This window comes from Pecten maximus, chromosome 1 (assembly GCF_902652985.1).
Source record: "Pecten maximus chromosome 1, xPecMax1.1, whole genome shotgun sequence".
NCBI lineage: Eukaryota > Metazoa > Mollusca > Bivalvia > Pectinida > Pectinidae > Pecten > Pecten maximus.
In genome coordinates, this window is record NC_047015.1 from 59,927,872 (window position 1) to 59,944,504 (window position 16,633).

Here is a 16,633-nt window from a genome sequence, read left to right on the forward strand (position 1 = left end):
ATATCTACACCTGTCTCATAAACTAGACAACACAATCTATATATCTACACCTGTCTCATAAACTAGACAACACAATCTATATATCTACACCTGTCTCATAAACTAGACATCACAATATATATATCTACACCTGTCTCATAAACTAGACAACACAATCTATATATCTACACCTGTCTCATAAACTAGACAACACAATCTATATATGTACACCTGTCTCATAAACTAGACAACACAATCTATATATCTACACCTGTCTCATAAACTAGGCAACACAATCTATATATCTACACCTGTCTCATAAACTAGACAACACAATCTATATATCTACACCTGTCTCATAAACTAGACAACACAATCTATATATCTACACCTGTCTCATAAACTAGACAACACAATCTATATATGTACACCTGTCTCATAAACTAGACAACACAATCTATATATCTACACCTGTCTCATAAACTAGGCAACACAATCTATATATCTACACCTGTCTCATAAACTAGACAACACAATCTATATATCTACACCTGTCTCATAAACTAGACCACACAATCTATATATCTACACCTGTCTCATAAACTAAGCAACACAATCTATATATCTACACCTGTCTCATAAACTAGACCACACAATCTATATATCTACACCTGTCTCATAAACTAGACAACACAATCTATATATCTACACCTGTCTCATAAACTAGGCAACACAATCTATATATCTACACCTGTCTCATAAACTAGACAACACAATCTATATATCTACACCTGTCTCATAAACTAGGCAACACAATCTATATATCTACACCTGTCTCATAAACTAGGCAACACAATCTATATATCTACACCTGTCTCATAAACTAGACACAATCTATATATCTACACCTGTCTCAGGAAGCATACACATTTTAGTAGTAGTCTCTACTGGTATTCACACTGATAAACTATATATCTACACCTGTCTCAGGAAGCATACACATTTTAGTAGTAGTCTCTACTGGTATTCACACTGATAGAGTCTTTGAGTAGTATTTTGTATGACAAGGATTGTCATCATTATGCAAAAAATCCTGTTTGTATTTTACTTCGAAAAAAAAAAATCACAATTATAATATCCAGTTTTGGAGTAAGAAGCCAAGAAATTCAGATTGTAGAAGTAAGTAAAGAGTTTACCTACCGTAACTGCACGGTTGAGTGCCTGCTCAGTCTCGTGTAACATCCGTGTGTATGTAGCATACTCAGCCTTTAAAGCATCATGTTTGGCCTGGGATTGACTCAACAGCTTTCTCACGGTCTCGATGTCCCGCTCAGTCTTATTTAATATCAGAGTTAGTTTCTCATTCTGCTCCTGTTCCTTGAAAATAGACTTTTTATATCCTTCAATTTCAGTTTCGAGGGATAAAACTTTCTGCTGTTGTTGTCTGAAATAAAGACAGTGTCATGAAAACAAACAAATCTTACTAGAGATGGCCATACGTCAACATCTACAGGGTTTTACTAGAGATGGCCATACGTCAACATCTACAGGGTTTTACTAGAGATGGCCATACGTCAACATCTACAGGGTTTTACTAGAGATGGCCGTACGTCAACATCTACTGGGTTTTACTAGAGATGGCCGTACGTCAACATCTACAGGGTTTTACTAGAGATGGCCGTACGTCAACATCTACAGGGTTTTACTAGAGATGGCCGTACGTCAACATCTACAGGGTTTTACTAGAGATGGCCGTACGTCAACATCTACAGGGTTTTACTAGAGATGGCCGTACGTCAACATCTACAGGGTTTTACTAGAGATGGCCGTACGTCAACATCTACAGGGTTTTACTAGAGATGGCCATACGTCAACATCTACAGGGTTTTACTAGAGATGGCCATACGTCAACATCTACAGGGTTTTACTAGAGATGGCCATACGTCAACATCTACAGGGTTTTACTAGAGATGGCCATACGTCAACATCTACAGGGTTTTACTAGAGATGGCCATACGTCAACATCTACAGGGTTTTACTAGAGATGGCCATACGTCAACATCTACAGGGTTTTGGAGAAGTGTAATTTTGAGTACAAGGTGCTCTTGGAGGACAACATTTACATTCTGGTGCCATCAACTCTGTGATGTTTCAGACCATATGTTAAAAGCCCTTCATCTCCACGAGAGTAGAGTCACTATACAGGTCCAGACAACTGCCATCACAGTAGGGTTTTAAAAAGGAAATGTAGATAGATGGAAGGTTACATCAGGGGAAGTTGGAGAATCCTTCCCCACCAGTACTTCTCAAGAAATGGTGACAACAAGGAATGATTACAGATGGACCCTCTGATGATGGTGGGCTAATAAAAGGTGGCAGGAAAAGTTTAGTTTTGGAAAGATTGGCATGAAATAAAACAATTGACCATTATGAGAGTATTATAGTGATAGAATATTACAGTAATAGAAATTTAAACATTCATCAAACTATCAATGTAATATTATGAAGCCAATATACAAATAAATCAAAATTATCAGCTGTCATTAGTGACTCTTTGTTCTTACTCTAAAGCTTCCTGCATGGCAGAATGAGCTTCATCTCTCCTCCTCATCCCGATCAGCGAGCTGTTCCACTGCTGAAACAGCTGTTTCTTCTCGAGACCAATTGCCTGTCAACATAACCAAATATTTGTTTACATGACGAAGGGAAAGCTGATTCTTGTATTGGATGTCAATTGATCTACATCTGATCACATCCATTTAACATTGAGTTGTACTCTACGAGAGTGATAAAACATGCCAGTGTGCTGTCATGTCCCCTAATATCAGCCAATCAGATTTGTCAGACTTTTCTGTCAGGCTGTGCTAGAGTGTAATATGACGTTTTATCAAAGATGCAGTATTTATGACGTTTTGGTGAATATCAAGGAAATAAGACGCAGTATTTATGACGTTTTGGTGAATATTAAGGAAATAAGACGCAGTATTTATGATGTCATGGTGAATATTAAGGAAATAAGACACAGTATTTATGATGTCATGGTGAATATTAAGGAAATAACATGCAGTATTTATGGAGTTTTGGTGAATATTAAGGAAATAAGATGCAGTATTTATGATGTCATGGTGAATATTAAGGAAATAAGACGCAGTATTTATGACGTTACGTTGAATATTAAGGAAATAAGACGCAGTATTTATGACGTTACGTTGAATATTAAGGAAATAAGACGCAGTATTTATGACGTCATGGTGAATATGAAGGTAATAAGATACAATATTTATGACGTTTTGGTGAATATTAAGGAAATAAGACGCAGTATTTATGACGTTTTGGTGAATATTAAGGTAATAAGACACAGTATTTATGACGTTTTGGTGAATATTAAGGTAATAAGATGCAGTATTTATGACGTTTTGGTGAATATTAAGGAAATAAGATGCAGTATTTATGACGTTACGGTGAATATTAAGGTTATAAGATGCAGTATTTATGACGTTACGTTGAATATTAAGGAAATAAGACGCAGTATTTATGACGTCATGGTGAATATGAAGGTAATAAGATACAATATTTATGACGTTTTGGTGAATATTAAGGAAATAAGACGCAGTATTTATGACGTTACGGTGAATATTAAGGTAATAAGACACAGTATTTATGACGTTTTGGTGAATATTAAGGTAATAAGATGCAGTATTTATGACGTTATGGTGAATATTGAGGAAATAAGACGCAGTATTTATGACGTTTTGGTGAATATTAAGGAAATAAGATGCAGTATTTATGACGTTACGGTGAATATTAAGGTAATAAGATGCAGTATTTATGACGTTATGGTGAATATTGAGGAAATAAGACGCAGTATTTATGACGTTTTGGTGAATATTAAGGAAATAAGATGCAGTATTTATGACGTTACGGTGAATATTAAGGTTATAAGATGCAGTATTTATGACGTTACGTTGAATATTAAGGAAATAAGACGCAGTATTTATGACGTCATGGTGAATATGAAGGTAATAAGATACAATATTTATGACGTTTTGGTGAATATTAAGGAAATAAGACGCAGTATTTATGACGTTTTGGTGAATATTAAGGTAATAAGACACAGTATTTATGACGTTTTGGTGAATATTAAGGTAATAAGATGCAGTATTTATGACGTTACGTTGAATATTAAGGAAATAAGACGCAGTATTTATGACGTCATGGTGAATATGAAGGTAATAAGATACAATATTTATGACGTTTTGGTGAATATTAAGGAAATAAGACGCAGTATTTATGAGGTTACGGTGAATATTAAGGTAATAAGATGCAGTATTTATGACGTTACGGTGAATATTAAGGTAATAAGATGCAGTATTTATGACGTTATGGTGAATATTAAGGAAATAAGACACAGTATTTATGACGTTTTGGTGAATATTAAGGAAATAAGATGCAGTATTTATGATGTTACGGTGAATATTAAGGTTATAAGACGCAGTATTTATGATGTTTCGGTTGATATTAAGGTAATAAGATGCAGTTTAAATGGAATGGGATCATGCCTTAATACTCTGTGCTCTTGTTTTGATACAGAAATAAAACAGTTACGACACTATATTTCTATCAATATCAGGATATATGGAGCTCAGATTACCAATATCAAACTTGGTCTCCGGACTCCGCCATTATTGGTTATCCTCGCTCCCTAAATCATCACACCAATAGAAAAACGTCTATAAAATGTCTTGTATTGATAATTCTCACACAGTACAACACTGACTGATGTTTTTGGGGATAATAACCTCGATCTCCATGTGAGCTTCAGTGAGAGCCTCTTTGGCGGCTAATGTCTCCTCAGTTTGTGCCGTGATCTGTGCCTCGTACATGGCAATCTCCTCTTTCAACTTGTCGACTCTTTCCACGAGACGATCCACAAATAAATCCTACAAACACAACAATAGATGATAAATATGTACCAGACACTATCCCGAACATCACAAAACATTATCAATAATCACATACTGTATACCTGGTATTTTTCACCCCAGGTTATTTTCGCCCTTGAGCAACACAAAAGATATTCGTCCCGTTTTAATTTCGCCCTAAATTACTTTTACAATCGGAAAATCAGGTGTGAAATATACAACGTTTACCTGTGTTCAGATTTACTTTTGGCCTATATTGATTCAAATAGTATCAGGTATGCATGGTCAATTTTAAGCAACCATGATGAGTGGTAAGTTCACCGTGCCGTGACTAACTACTGACCAGTGTTTTCTCTTGTTCATTTGTCATCGATGGAAGCCACAAGCGACGGTGAACTCATAAAATAAATCTTCACAATGGCAGGAATTTGATGCTATTTTGTGTGCATCATTTTAAAAATGACTTGATTTTAAAGGTCACTTAGTATTAGTTTTTTTTTTAAATCAAATATACTAAACCTAGTACGCTGGCTTAGCCCTTATTCTCGATTTAACTCAACGTGATATTGCAAATTTACTAGGTCTAGATTTAGATCTAGATTTTATTTCACATGTATAGATTGGAATAAAAAACAATACATTATTTTGTAAATTTAGCGTAAAGATATAACACCTGTTGCTTGTAATTTTATAGAATAAAACACACTTGAAAAGTACGAGGGTATGTTTTGGATCCGACTACAATTAGCCTATGTATGATAACTTGTAAATCCTGCAATTGATCTTGAAATTTTCGCTGTCATCTTAAATTCGCCCTATCATCAAAGGGCGAAAATGGCGAAAATTAAACGGGGGCGAAAATTACCAGGTATAGAGTATATTATAAGTTATTTCCAGCTGTGATGAACACTTCATTTGAAATAGACATATGGTTGAAAACAACACCATGGTAACAGAACTGAAATTATATATCATCATCTTATATCCAGGCTGCAAATTTTATTTCACAGAAATTCAAATTCCATGTAAAAAAAAATCACGAAACTTTTAAACACCAACAGATATTTCTGGTAATAATATATGTACAAAGGATAATCAAATTGAGGAGTGTGAAAGGTCTAAACTATCTCATACCTACCTATCGCACGAGGACAAACCTTCATAAAAACTTACATTTGCTTGCCTACAGGAGTTCTATGTAATAACAAACATTTTTTCACCTGTTTTTGTTTTTCTATTTCTGACTTAGACACTTCAGTCTCCGCCTTCTCTGCCGCCCTTCTCATTATGGCTATATCAGATCTCACATCTTCCTTCGCATTATCCATGTAAAACAGACGAAGTGCAAGGTTCTCAACTTCGCTCTGGAGTTCAGAATCTGTGGAAAACAAAAACAAATAACTATCTAAAACAGTCAAAGGGAATTTTGTGGAAAGCAAAAAAAAACGTGTGTATCAGTATAATTTAGGAAGTGTTGTAGATGTGTGGGTATCAGTATAATTTAGATGTGTTGTAGATGTGTGGGTATCAGTATAATTTAGGAAGTGTTGTAGATGTGTGGGTATCAGTATAGTTTAGGAAGTGTTGTAGATGTGTGGGTATCAGTATAATTTAGGAAGTGTTGGGGATGTGTGGGAATCAGTATAGTTTAGGAAGTGTTGTAGATGTGTGGGTATCAGTATAATTTATAAGTGTTGTAGATGTGTGGGTATCAGTATAATTTAGGAAGTGTTGTAGATGTGTGGGTATCAGTATAATTTGGGAAGTGTTTGAGATGAGTGGGTATCAGTATAATCTAGGAAGTGTTGTAGATGTGTGGGTATCAGTATAATTTAGGAAGTGTTGTAGATGTGTGGGTATCAGTATAATTTAGGAAGTGTTGTAGATGTGTGGGTATCAGTATAATTTAGGAAGTGTTGTAGATGTGTGGGTATCAGTATAATTTAGGAAGTGTTGTAGATGTGTGGGTATCAGTATAATTTAGGAAGTGTTGTAGATGTGTGGGTATCAGTATAGTTTAGAAGTGTTGTAGATTTGTGGGTATCAGTATAATTTAGGAAGTGTTGTAGATGTGTGGGTATCAGTATAATTTAGGAAGTGTTGTAGATTTGTGGGTATCAGTATAGTTTAGAAGTGTTGTAGATGTGTGGGTATCAGTTTAATTTAGGAAGTGTAGTAGATGTGTGGGTATCAGTATAATTTAGGAAGTGTTGTAGATGTGTGGGTATCAGTATAATTTAGAAGTGTTGTAGATGTGTGGGTATCAGTATAATTTAGGAAGTATTGTAGATGTGTGGGTATCAGTATAATTTAGGAAGTGTTGTAGATGTGTGGGTATCAGTATAATTTAGGAAGTGTTGTAGATGTGTGGGTATCAGTATAGTTTAGGAAGTGTTGTAGATGTGTGGGTATCAGTATAATTTAGGAAGTGTTGTAGATGTGTGGGTATCAGTATAATTTAGGAAGTGTTGTAGATGTGTGGGTATCAGTATAGTTTAGAAGTGTTGTAGATGTGTGGGTATCAGTATAATTTAGGAAGTGTTGTAGATGTGTGGGTATCAGTATAATTTAAGAAGTGTAGTAGATGTGTGGGTATCAGTATAATTTAGGAAGTATTGTAGATGTGTGGGTATCAGTATAATTTAGGAAGTATTGTAGATGTGTGGGTATCAGTATAATTTAGAAGTGTTGGAGATGTGTGGGTATCAGTATAATTTAGGAAGTGTTGGAGATGTGTGGGTATCAGTATAATTTAGAAGTGTAGTAGATGTGTGGGTATCAGTATAATTTAAAAGTGTTGTAGATGTGTGGGTATCAGTATAATTTAGGAAGTGTAGTAGATGTGTGGGTATCAGTATAATTTAGGAAGTGTTGTAGATGTGTGGGTATCAGTATAATTTAGGAAGTGTTGGAGATGTGTGGGTATCAGTATAGCTTAGAATTGTAGTAGATGTGTGGGTATCAGTATAATTTAGGAAGTGTTGGAGATGTGTGGGTATCAGTATAATTTAAGAAGTGTAGTAGATGTGTGGGTATCAGTATAATTTAGGAAGTATTGTAGATGTGTGGGTATCAGTATAATTTAGGAAGTGTTGTAGATGTGTGGGTATCAGTATAATTTAGGAAGTGTTGGAGATGTGTGGGTATCAGCATAATTTAAGAAGTGTAGTAGATGTGTGGGTATCAGTATAATTTAGGAAGTGTTGTAGATGTGTGGGTATCAGTATAATTTAGGAAGTATTGTAGATGTGTGGGTATCAGTATAATTTAGAAGTGTTGGAGATGTGTGGGTATCAGTATAATTTAGGAGTGTAGTAGATGTGTGGGTATCAGTATAATTTAAAAGTGTTGTAGATGCGTGGGTATCAGTATAATTTAGGAAGTGTTGTAGATGTGTGGGTATCAGTATAATTTAGGAAGTGTTGGAGATGTGTGGGTATCAGTATGATTTAGGAAGTGTTGTAGATGTGTGGGTATCAGTATAATTTAGAAGTGTAGTAGATGTGTGGGTATCAGTATAATTTAGGAAGTGTAGTAGATGTGTGGGTATCAGTATAATTTAGGAAGTGTTGTAGATGTGTGGGTATCAGTATAATTTAGGAAGTGTTGTAGATGCGTGGGTATCAGTATAATTTAGGAAGTGTTGTAGATGTGTGGGTATCAGTATAATTTAGGAAGTGTTGGAGATGTGTGGGTATCAGTATGATTTAGGAAGTGTTGTAGATGTGTGGGTATCAGTATAATTGAGGAAGTGTTTGAGATGTGTGGGTATCAGTTTAATTTAGGAAGTGTTGGCTCTAAGTAGGTACAAAATTATGTAAAATTTCCATTAAATCTTACATTTCTTTTTCTCCTTATTAACAGTTGTCTGAGAATCCTTGTACATGGAGCGGACGTCCTGAAGCTGTTGTTCTTCCTGAAGTCGTGCTTGAGCAAGTTGGGAGTATTCGTCATGGTTTTTCTCCAGCATCATTTGGTATCGGGCCAGTTCCTGCTGAACACCGTACAACTCTACGCCAAGATCTTCTCGCTCTTTCTTACGATTCCTCAATGCTTCTTCCTACAAATATTAAACACATGAGAACCTCTTCCTTACAGTAAAACACCACCCCACTCACTACCAGTATATATCTCACTCTATTTTTTCGACATTAAGGCCATATTTGGCAATAAGCCCACCCCTACCTTCTGAAGTTCTTCCACGTTTTGTACAGGGAAACCATCCTTTTGTTCAAGTTCAAGGACATTCAATTTCAAAACAAGTGTTAAATATAAATGGGCTCATCACAGAAGTTCCCATGGCACAACTACCCCAATAGTCACTAATGAAGCTTAAAGAAACCACAATATTGTTCAAGTCATATTACCATTAAACATGATATTTCATCAAGATTGAAAATCTAAATTTCTACTGATTTGAAGAAAGCAAACAGTGGCAAAATTTTCAAATCTAAATATGGAGAAAAAAAAATCCAAATGTTGAAGTCAAAATTGTAACTGCAGTATGAGGAATCATTTTTTCGATCAATCAGAGGCTTCTGTTTTATTATCATAGTCACAGCAAACAAACTTTCAAAATTGTTGACACTATGTTCAGCATCCCTCAAGATCCTTATTATATGTACCTATTTTCGACAAAATTATATATCATCTAAATTACTACCAATCAGAGGCCTCCGTTTCACTTTCATCTAAATTACTACCAATCAGAGGCCTCCGTTTCACTATCATCTAAATTACCACCGATCAGAGGCCTCCATTTTATTATCATCTAAATTACGACTAATCAGAGGCCTCCATTTCACTATCATCTAAAATACTACCAATCAGAGGCCTCCATTTTATTATCATCTAAATTACGACCAATCAGAGGCCTCCATTTCATTATCAATGCAACTGACCTATTCAAAACATTTGCCATTGTTTTAAGCATCCTTCACAATCCCTAAATATCAAAATTCCAAAACATCAAAATCCCTAAACATCAAAATAAGGCAATACCTATATTTCCACCAATCAGAAGTAAAGAAATGGTGGCCATCTTTTAAAATCCAGAAATAGAAGTCAGGCGTGTTTGTAGTGTCATCATACACCTACATACCAAAATAATACAATTCCGTACTTTGTTCCACAGTGTAATGTACTCACCAACTCTCTCAGCTCCAGAGATACTTTTTCATTCTGCGTGTTCAGGTGGGATTTCAAAGCATTCTGGAATCTTTGCATCAATGGCTGAAATAAAAGAACACATTGTATGATTAGAACACATTTTAAAATTGAATTTCCAGGTATATTAAAGCCATCCACAGTGATGTATCAACAGGTGTGTAACCAGGCGTGTAACCAGGCCCATAACCAGGCACATAACTAGACGTGTAGCCAGGCATGTAACTAGGCGTGTAACCAGGCATGTAACCAGGTATGTAACCAGGCGTGTAACCAGGTGTGTAACTAGGCGTGTAGCCAGGCATGTAACTAGGCGTGTAACCAGGCATGTAACCAGGCATGTAACCAGGTATGTAACCAGGCGTGTAACCAGGTGTGTAACCAGGTGTGTAGCCAGGCATGTAACTAGGCGTGTAACCAGGCATGTAACCAGGCATGTAACCAGGCGTGTAACCAGGTGTGTAACCAGGTGTGTAGCCAGGCATGTAGCCACGCATATTCTATAACGCACAGGGTTCCACATCAATTTGTCGAGATAACTTTTTTTCATTTTATGATTTGATTAAGAATTTATTCTTTTAAAAATATGAAAATATTAATATTCCTGCAGATGGTGTTCTGTCAAACCCTATGATAACTTGCAATGCAATTCGTTGTATACATATAACAGCTCCAGTCAGAGTCTGACTAATGATTCCCGTCCAGGTCAGTAGATTTAGACACAGTGGTGACCAAGTTTGTTGAAGCAAACAAACAACGATTGACATTGTATCATAACAATTCAGGATTGCCATGATAGTTATTGAAGACAGTATTAGTCCATCATCTGTTAAAATACACGCCTTAGTTTCCATATACATGTACAAACTGTATATGACATTTGTATGGTTTCTCACCTGAATATGTACCGAATGTCCCTTTTGGTTACAGGATATAATATATCATCATTACATGATTTACAACATATCACAGAACATTAGTCGTGACTTTCACGGTATGTTTTGTGAATGTGTCATTAAATTTCTCAGTCATTACCGTCAGAATTGCTCAAATGTCACCTCAGTGCATCTAGAAATACCAAACATTTCCTGGGGAGACTTCCTGTATCCCCCATACAAGAGGGCAGCTACAACGGCCTTCCGTCAGACTTTTGGTTCGACTGAGCTTCCACTTTCATTAAGGTTTTGCTACACCATGCCAAGACCTTGTGTTAACATCACATCCCAACCAATTTTTATTTTCATAATTTTTTCCCATTCCATAACTTTACTGCTTCAGCAATGAGAAGCCATTGTAGTGAGGTGACAAAGTGGACTTGGCTCATATAAGTTTTTTTTACCTGTATAAAGTGAAAACCTCTGTACAAAGTCCCGTTTACATTGCTCTACTATTATCAGTCATTGTACAGGTTTGACCGTAGTGAATTATATAAAACGTAGAACTTACATGGTCGGGGTCAAGGACAACCATGTCTCCATCATCATCACTTCCCTCAGATCCTCCTTCTTCTACATCTTCCATTTCTTCATCGTCGTCCTCATCGCCATCACTGTCACCATCCCCGCCATCGTCACCGCCGTGCCCTCCTGTGGAATGATGCACCAGTGCCCCGTAGTCTGTGGTTGGGGGCTGCTGTTGTGGAGGTTGATAGGTGTATGTGTCTTGTTCAGGAGGGGCCCCTTGTCCACCTGATCCAACAACAATGGTTCAAATCACTTATGCATTCGTACATTTTTTGCATGTTGTAAAATTTTATAAAATTAGTGCAATGAATTTGAAGGATACATGTTGGAGCATCTAATATAATATTCCCAATAAAAAGCAATACTAGGTATTCTGTATATCATATAGGGGGATATCTCAGAAACAATTTTCTGAAAACTGAAACATTATACTAAAAAAAAAGTTTGGAAGCACTGTGAGCTTTTACCTATATTCTAAGAAGAGAAAGTTTAATAAATGAGATGCTCACCCTCGGCAGTCTGTGGGGGTGCTGTAATACCATGCTGCGGTGAAGCGAACTCTTCAACAGGCACATCAGGTACCGGGGCTGACTCAGGTGGCTGGTCCGGTTCTACCACAGCTGTGGAGAAACATGTATGATACTGAGGAACAAACTATCAATACAAATATTAAAACACGTTAGTAAAATAATATAGAAAATCAAAAATGAATAATGTCAATGAGTTTTATTATGGTAAAGGTAATTTGTCTTGCTCTACTCCTACAGTGTCTGAGTGATAAAATCAGAAACCTGCCATGCAATAAAAATTAAAAACATAAATCACACATGTATGCAGTCATGATAGAAACAGCCACCGATCAGAAGTTACGTACGTTTAGCACTAGTTGGTTGTGACCTAGATTTGGCACTCGCTGGCCTGGATCCCTCCTTTGATGCTGGCTTTGCTGCTGATGTCGGACGACTACCGGTCTGAGATGGGGCTCTCTGTCCTGATGTCGGACGACTACCAGTTTGAGATGGGGCTCTCTGTCCTGAGGAAGGACGGACTGCTGAAGGTGGTCTCTCACCTGTGGCGGAAGCTCTCCCGCTGCCAGCGGGCGAGGCCGGCTTGGCTGATGTTGGACGAGACCCTGACTTTGATCCTGTACAATCATAAAGCATTTACAATTACAAAAAGTTATTTAAAAAATCTTAAATCATGTCTGCTTTGACATTCACTAGTTTGGTTATAAAACACCTGGGCCCATATTCATAAAAAAACTTAAGTTAAGTATTTCACTTAAGTAAATACTTAAGTAGGACATTTGTACTTAAGTACTAAAATAAACTTAAGTATTTACTTAATTCAAGGTTTTATCTTAAGTTGTATTCATAAAACTACTTAAGCTTAAGTATTACTTAAGTTTTTACTTAAAGTTAAGTAACGTCATGAGGATGTTTAACTTCCTTTAAAAATACTTAAGTAAATACTTAACAACTCAGAAGAAAGATGACTTCACGAAATCGACAGAAATCAACTTGTTTTTAAGAAAAAAATCATTAACTTCAGATTTTGTTGTATTCAATCATTTAAAACAAGATGTAAAGGTTTGAATCGAAGATGGAGGAGTCAATCTCACTGTCGTTAAGGCCCATTACGAAGTCAATACTACAACGACACGGAGCAATTGTAGTTTGTAAGGAACATACCCACATACCAATCAAATTCTATTTAGATAAAACTTCAGTTTTGTTTCTCTTGCTGACTTTCACAAACCAGAAATACTGCCTCAAAGTTTTATTGTATCTTTTATTCATTAATTATAAAAATGTATATCTATAGAGTTCTTACCTGTATATTAAATAGACATTGAGGTTACTTGTACTTTAACTTGAACCCGTTCATGTGCATTCCGGCCCTGTCATGTATTTAGTACTCCCCTGCTTTGATAACGAAACGAAAGTTTTAAATAACAGTTGATTGTTGTGACAGTTCTAGCGTGTTTGCGGAGCGGGATTTTACAGATCGTACAATGTAACTAGGGGTTTGATATGTACATTTCAACTGATGTTTGGTTTAGTGGAAATCAACTAAAACGTACTTGTTCTCTTTGACTCTACGATGAACACGCTATATGCATTTTTGGCCTGAATGACGAGGTTAGTCTAATTTTCGTGCATTCTTCCGGCTCTCTCCTGATTAATGCATCTGATCTGTTCAATCTGCCGGCAACCTGAACCCACGCTTGCCTATTTGCCGATGCCGACATTCCGTCCTTAAATCGTCCACGTATGACATGTTTTCTTTCACTTGTAAACATGTACTAGCCTCACCATCGCCAGACATTATTCGTCCTTTGTCAAGTTTGGTCATCTCGTCTTTTTTGCTGTTGCCATTTCCGGATTCTGATCGTCTTGGAATGCCAGGAACGCCGGTGCCAAATTTCACGTTTTACGAAAGACATCACACAGCTACTTAACAACAACATAGCAACTACATGAAATACTTAAATATTCATACTTAGCTAAGTATGCACTAAGTAAATACTTAAGTCGTTTATGAATAGTACTTAAGTTCTAACTTAAGTTTTATTTAACTAAGTAAAATATTTATAGTTAAGTATAACTTAAGTCAAACATAAGTATTTAACTTAAGATTTTTTATGAATATGGGCCCTGGGCCCAGTTGTTCAAAAGGTGATTAGCTTATTATAATTATTTGATAGGTGAAATCTCATTTCTCCTTTACTTCAAAACCTCAGAGTTTGGTCCTTACATTAAACAGGCAGGAAAGGATTAAGGAGTGCTACAGATTTTTGTAAAAAATTGTCAAGTTAGTTTTACCAGAAATGATTAATCAAGAATTTAAAACTGTCGTTGAACTGTGTTTAGCATAATCACCATTTGAACAACTGGATGCTGATAAGTATTCAACATTAAATCATTTTTAAGTAAAAAATATCTAATTCTATGATAGAGCATGTACAATTGGTTAGTAGTGTTTTGATTAATTGATGCCGTCGAGTATCACTGAAGTGTTTAACCAATTATTGTGTAAGAAATCTGTAATCAAGTTTCGTCAGAAATGCCCAACATCATGATAAAAGGATATTAGCTGATTGGTACAATATGTGAAACAAATTTCAGGTGATTTCCATGATTATCAAAGTGTACACAGAACAAAAACTGTATACATTTAGATTTATTCCCCAAAGAAACATGACTTTTCAGTCGACAACGCTATCAAAATCAGATCATCCAGTAACGAGACACCAATCCCCAAAGTGCGCGATTTGCACCTATCAATCTAGAAATGGGGTCATCACTGTCGTGCTACAGTTGCGATTTCCAGTAAAATCACGATTTCGCTGAAACGAAAGTCGCTGTGGCATTCGCACTGCCTCGACATTTGTTTTAAGAAATGGTGTATTTTCAAACTTGATATCATAAATCATTCTGAGTACACTTTAGGTAAAAATGTGGTACAAATATAAAACATCTCCGGTTTGGTACCTGGTCTGGCCGAGGTCGGACGTGATCCTGACTTTGCTGAGGTGGGACGGACTGGATCTGTTGTTTCTTTGTCTGTAGCAGGCTCAACCTGTTCCATGTCTCCAGTGTCAAACTGGCAATAAACAAATTTATAATCACTGAAAGAGACTAACAATTAGCACAGATGACACACATCTGATTCACTTTTATTACTTAACAACATTATACCAATCACTCAAGTATGAATCTTAAAGTTTAGTACAATGTATTTGGCTAATCATCAGGACATTCTTCAAAATTTTACATCAGAGTTGAGATGTCTTCTTTTACCATATAGGACAATACATTATGTTATACATGTGTATATAGATGTAAGTACAACATAATTTCACTCATTGACTCTTATAGGTCCATGGAAAAAAATATTTCTTGAAACAACTACCTAGTAATGTTTCAAAAACACTAAAACTAAAATAATTTGATATCTTATCAAACATTCTAAAATCATACTTAATACACGGACATATTAACATACTCACCTCCTGTAAAGCTTTCACGGTAGCATCTGCTACAACATTTTGCATGCCCGGTTTTTCACCAGATGGTGGTCTGCGGCACAAAAAAAACAAAACCTGAATGAGAAAGGCTTAGAACCCGCTAAATGGCTCACTGAGGATAATTCTGTGTAATTCCGCACATTAAACAGTTAAAAACAAAATGACAAAATAACAAAAAATATGTTAAATGACAGAATAAACATTCAAATGATGATCTCATTGATGTCAACAAAGCTGATATACATGCACATTTGTATTTGTAGGTTGACCAGTAGATTAATGTACTGAACATTAGACCTATATTTCGGTACACAACTACACACGTCTGGAACATTCCATTCTCATGGCTATGCCAAGTTCAAAATGGCATTTTTTTTTTATCAATTTTCTTTATTGTCATTACTCAGGGGTAATTAGCGACTGTCACTAGATCCCATCTTATTCCTGACTGGCTTGCCAGTTCTTAGTGTTTGGATTTCCTTTGGTGCCAATGATTTTTCTGATATTATATAGTTTGATTCCATTATGTCTTAAAATCAGTAGGGCTTTACCAATTTTACCAGTAAAAGTAGAGAGTATTTATAAGGTCGAATTACTAACTCTAGTCAATAGTTTGAAGCCTGGCAAGCTATTTTTCATCACTCTTTCCTTTAACAGATCATCTGGACACAACAATTTAGTTATTAAATGCCACCATGTTAACAACCCAAATCAAGTCAGCTTTAGAGGTGTTTGATAATGTGGTGGTGGTGGTGGTGGTGGTGGTGGTGGTGGTGGTGGGGGGGGGGGGGGGGGGGGGGGGGGGGGGGGGGGGGGGAGGCATAAATACACCAAGTAGCCTATTTGGAATGTGGTTGAATATCAACCCCAAATGATTTATAGGAACAAAAACACTGTTAATGAGAATTCACAATCTAACTGAAACATTGGCAGACCTACTCCAGAGCTATTGCTTACAGTACTGTATGACAATGACATGTACCACTTTGGTTATGGGTCAATGTTATAAAGAACTTTATGTGTTTCTATTTCAAATTACCCTGCCTTTGACAGGTAAACAGGTTTCTTAAATG

At 36.2% G+C, this 16,633-nt stretch overlaps 1 protein-coding gene across 1 annotated transcript in view; it reads right to left on the reverse strand.

Annotated features, from left to right (window-relative positions):
- The window catches only part of LOC117339669 (coiled-coil domain-containing protein 40-like), a 36,663-nt gene that overhangs the window by 19,691 nt on the left and 339 nt on the right, over positions 1-16,633 (reverse strand). Inside the window, exons 2-12 of the mRNA XM_033901386.1 lie at positions 15,543-15,612; positions 15,025-15,136; positions 12,405-12,674; positions 12,040-12,150; positions 11,514-11,755; positions 10,050-10,133; positions 8,742-8,961; positions 6,122-6,279; positions 4,779-4,919; positions 2,544-2,647; positions 1,180-1,423 (exon numbers count right to left, since the gene is read on the reverse strand). Of these exons, the coding sequence (XP_033757277.1) occupies positions 1,180-1,423; positions 2,544-2,647; positions 4,779-4,919; positions 6,122-6,279; positions 8,742-8,961; positions 10,050-10,133; positions 11,514-11,755; positions 12,040-12,150; positions 12,405-12,674; positions 15,025-15,136; positions 15,543-15,612 (1,756 nt within the window). The remainder of the gene's footprint in view (positions 1-1,179; positions 1,424-2,543; positions 2,648-4,778; positions 4,920-6,121; positions 6,280-8,741; positions 8,962-10,049; positions 10,134-11,513; positions 11,756-12,039; positions 12,151-12,404; positions 12,675-15,024; positions 15,137-15,542; positions 15,613-16,633) is intronic.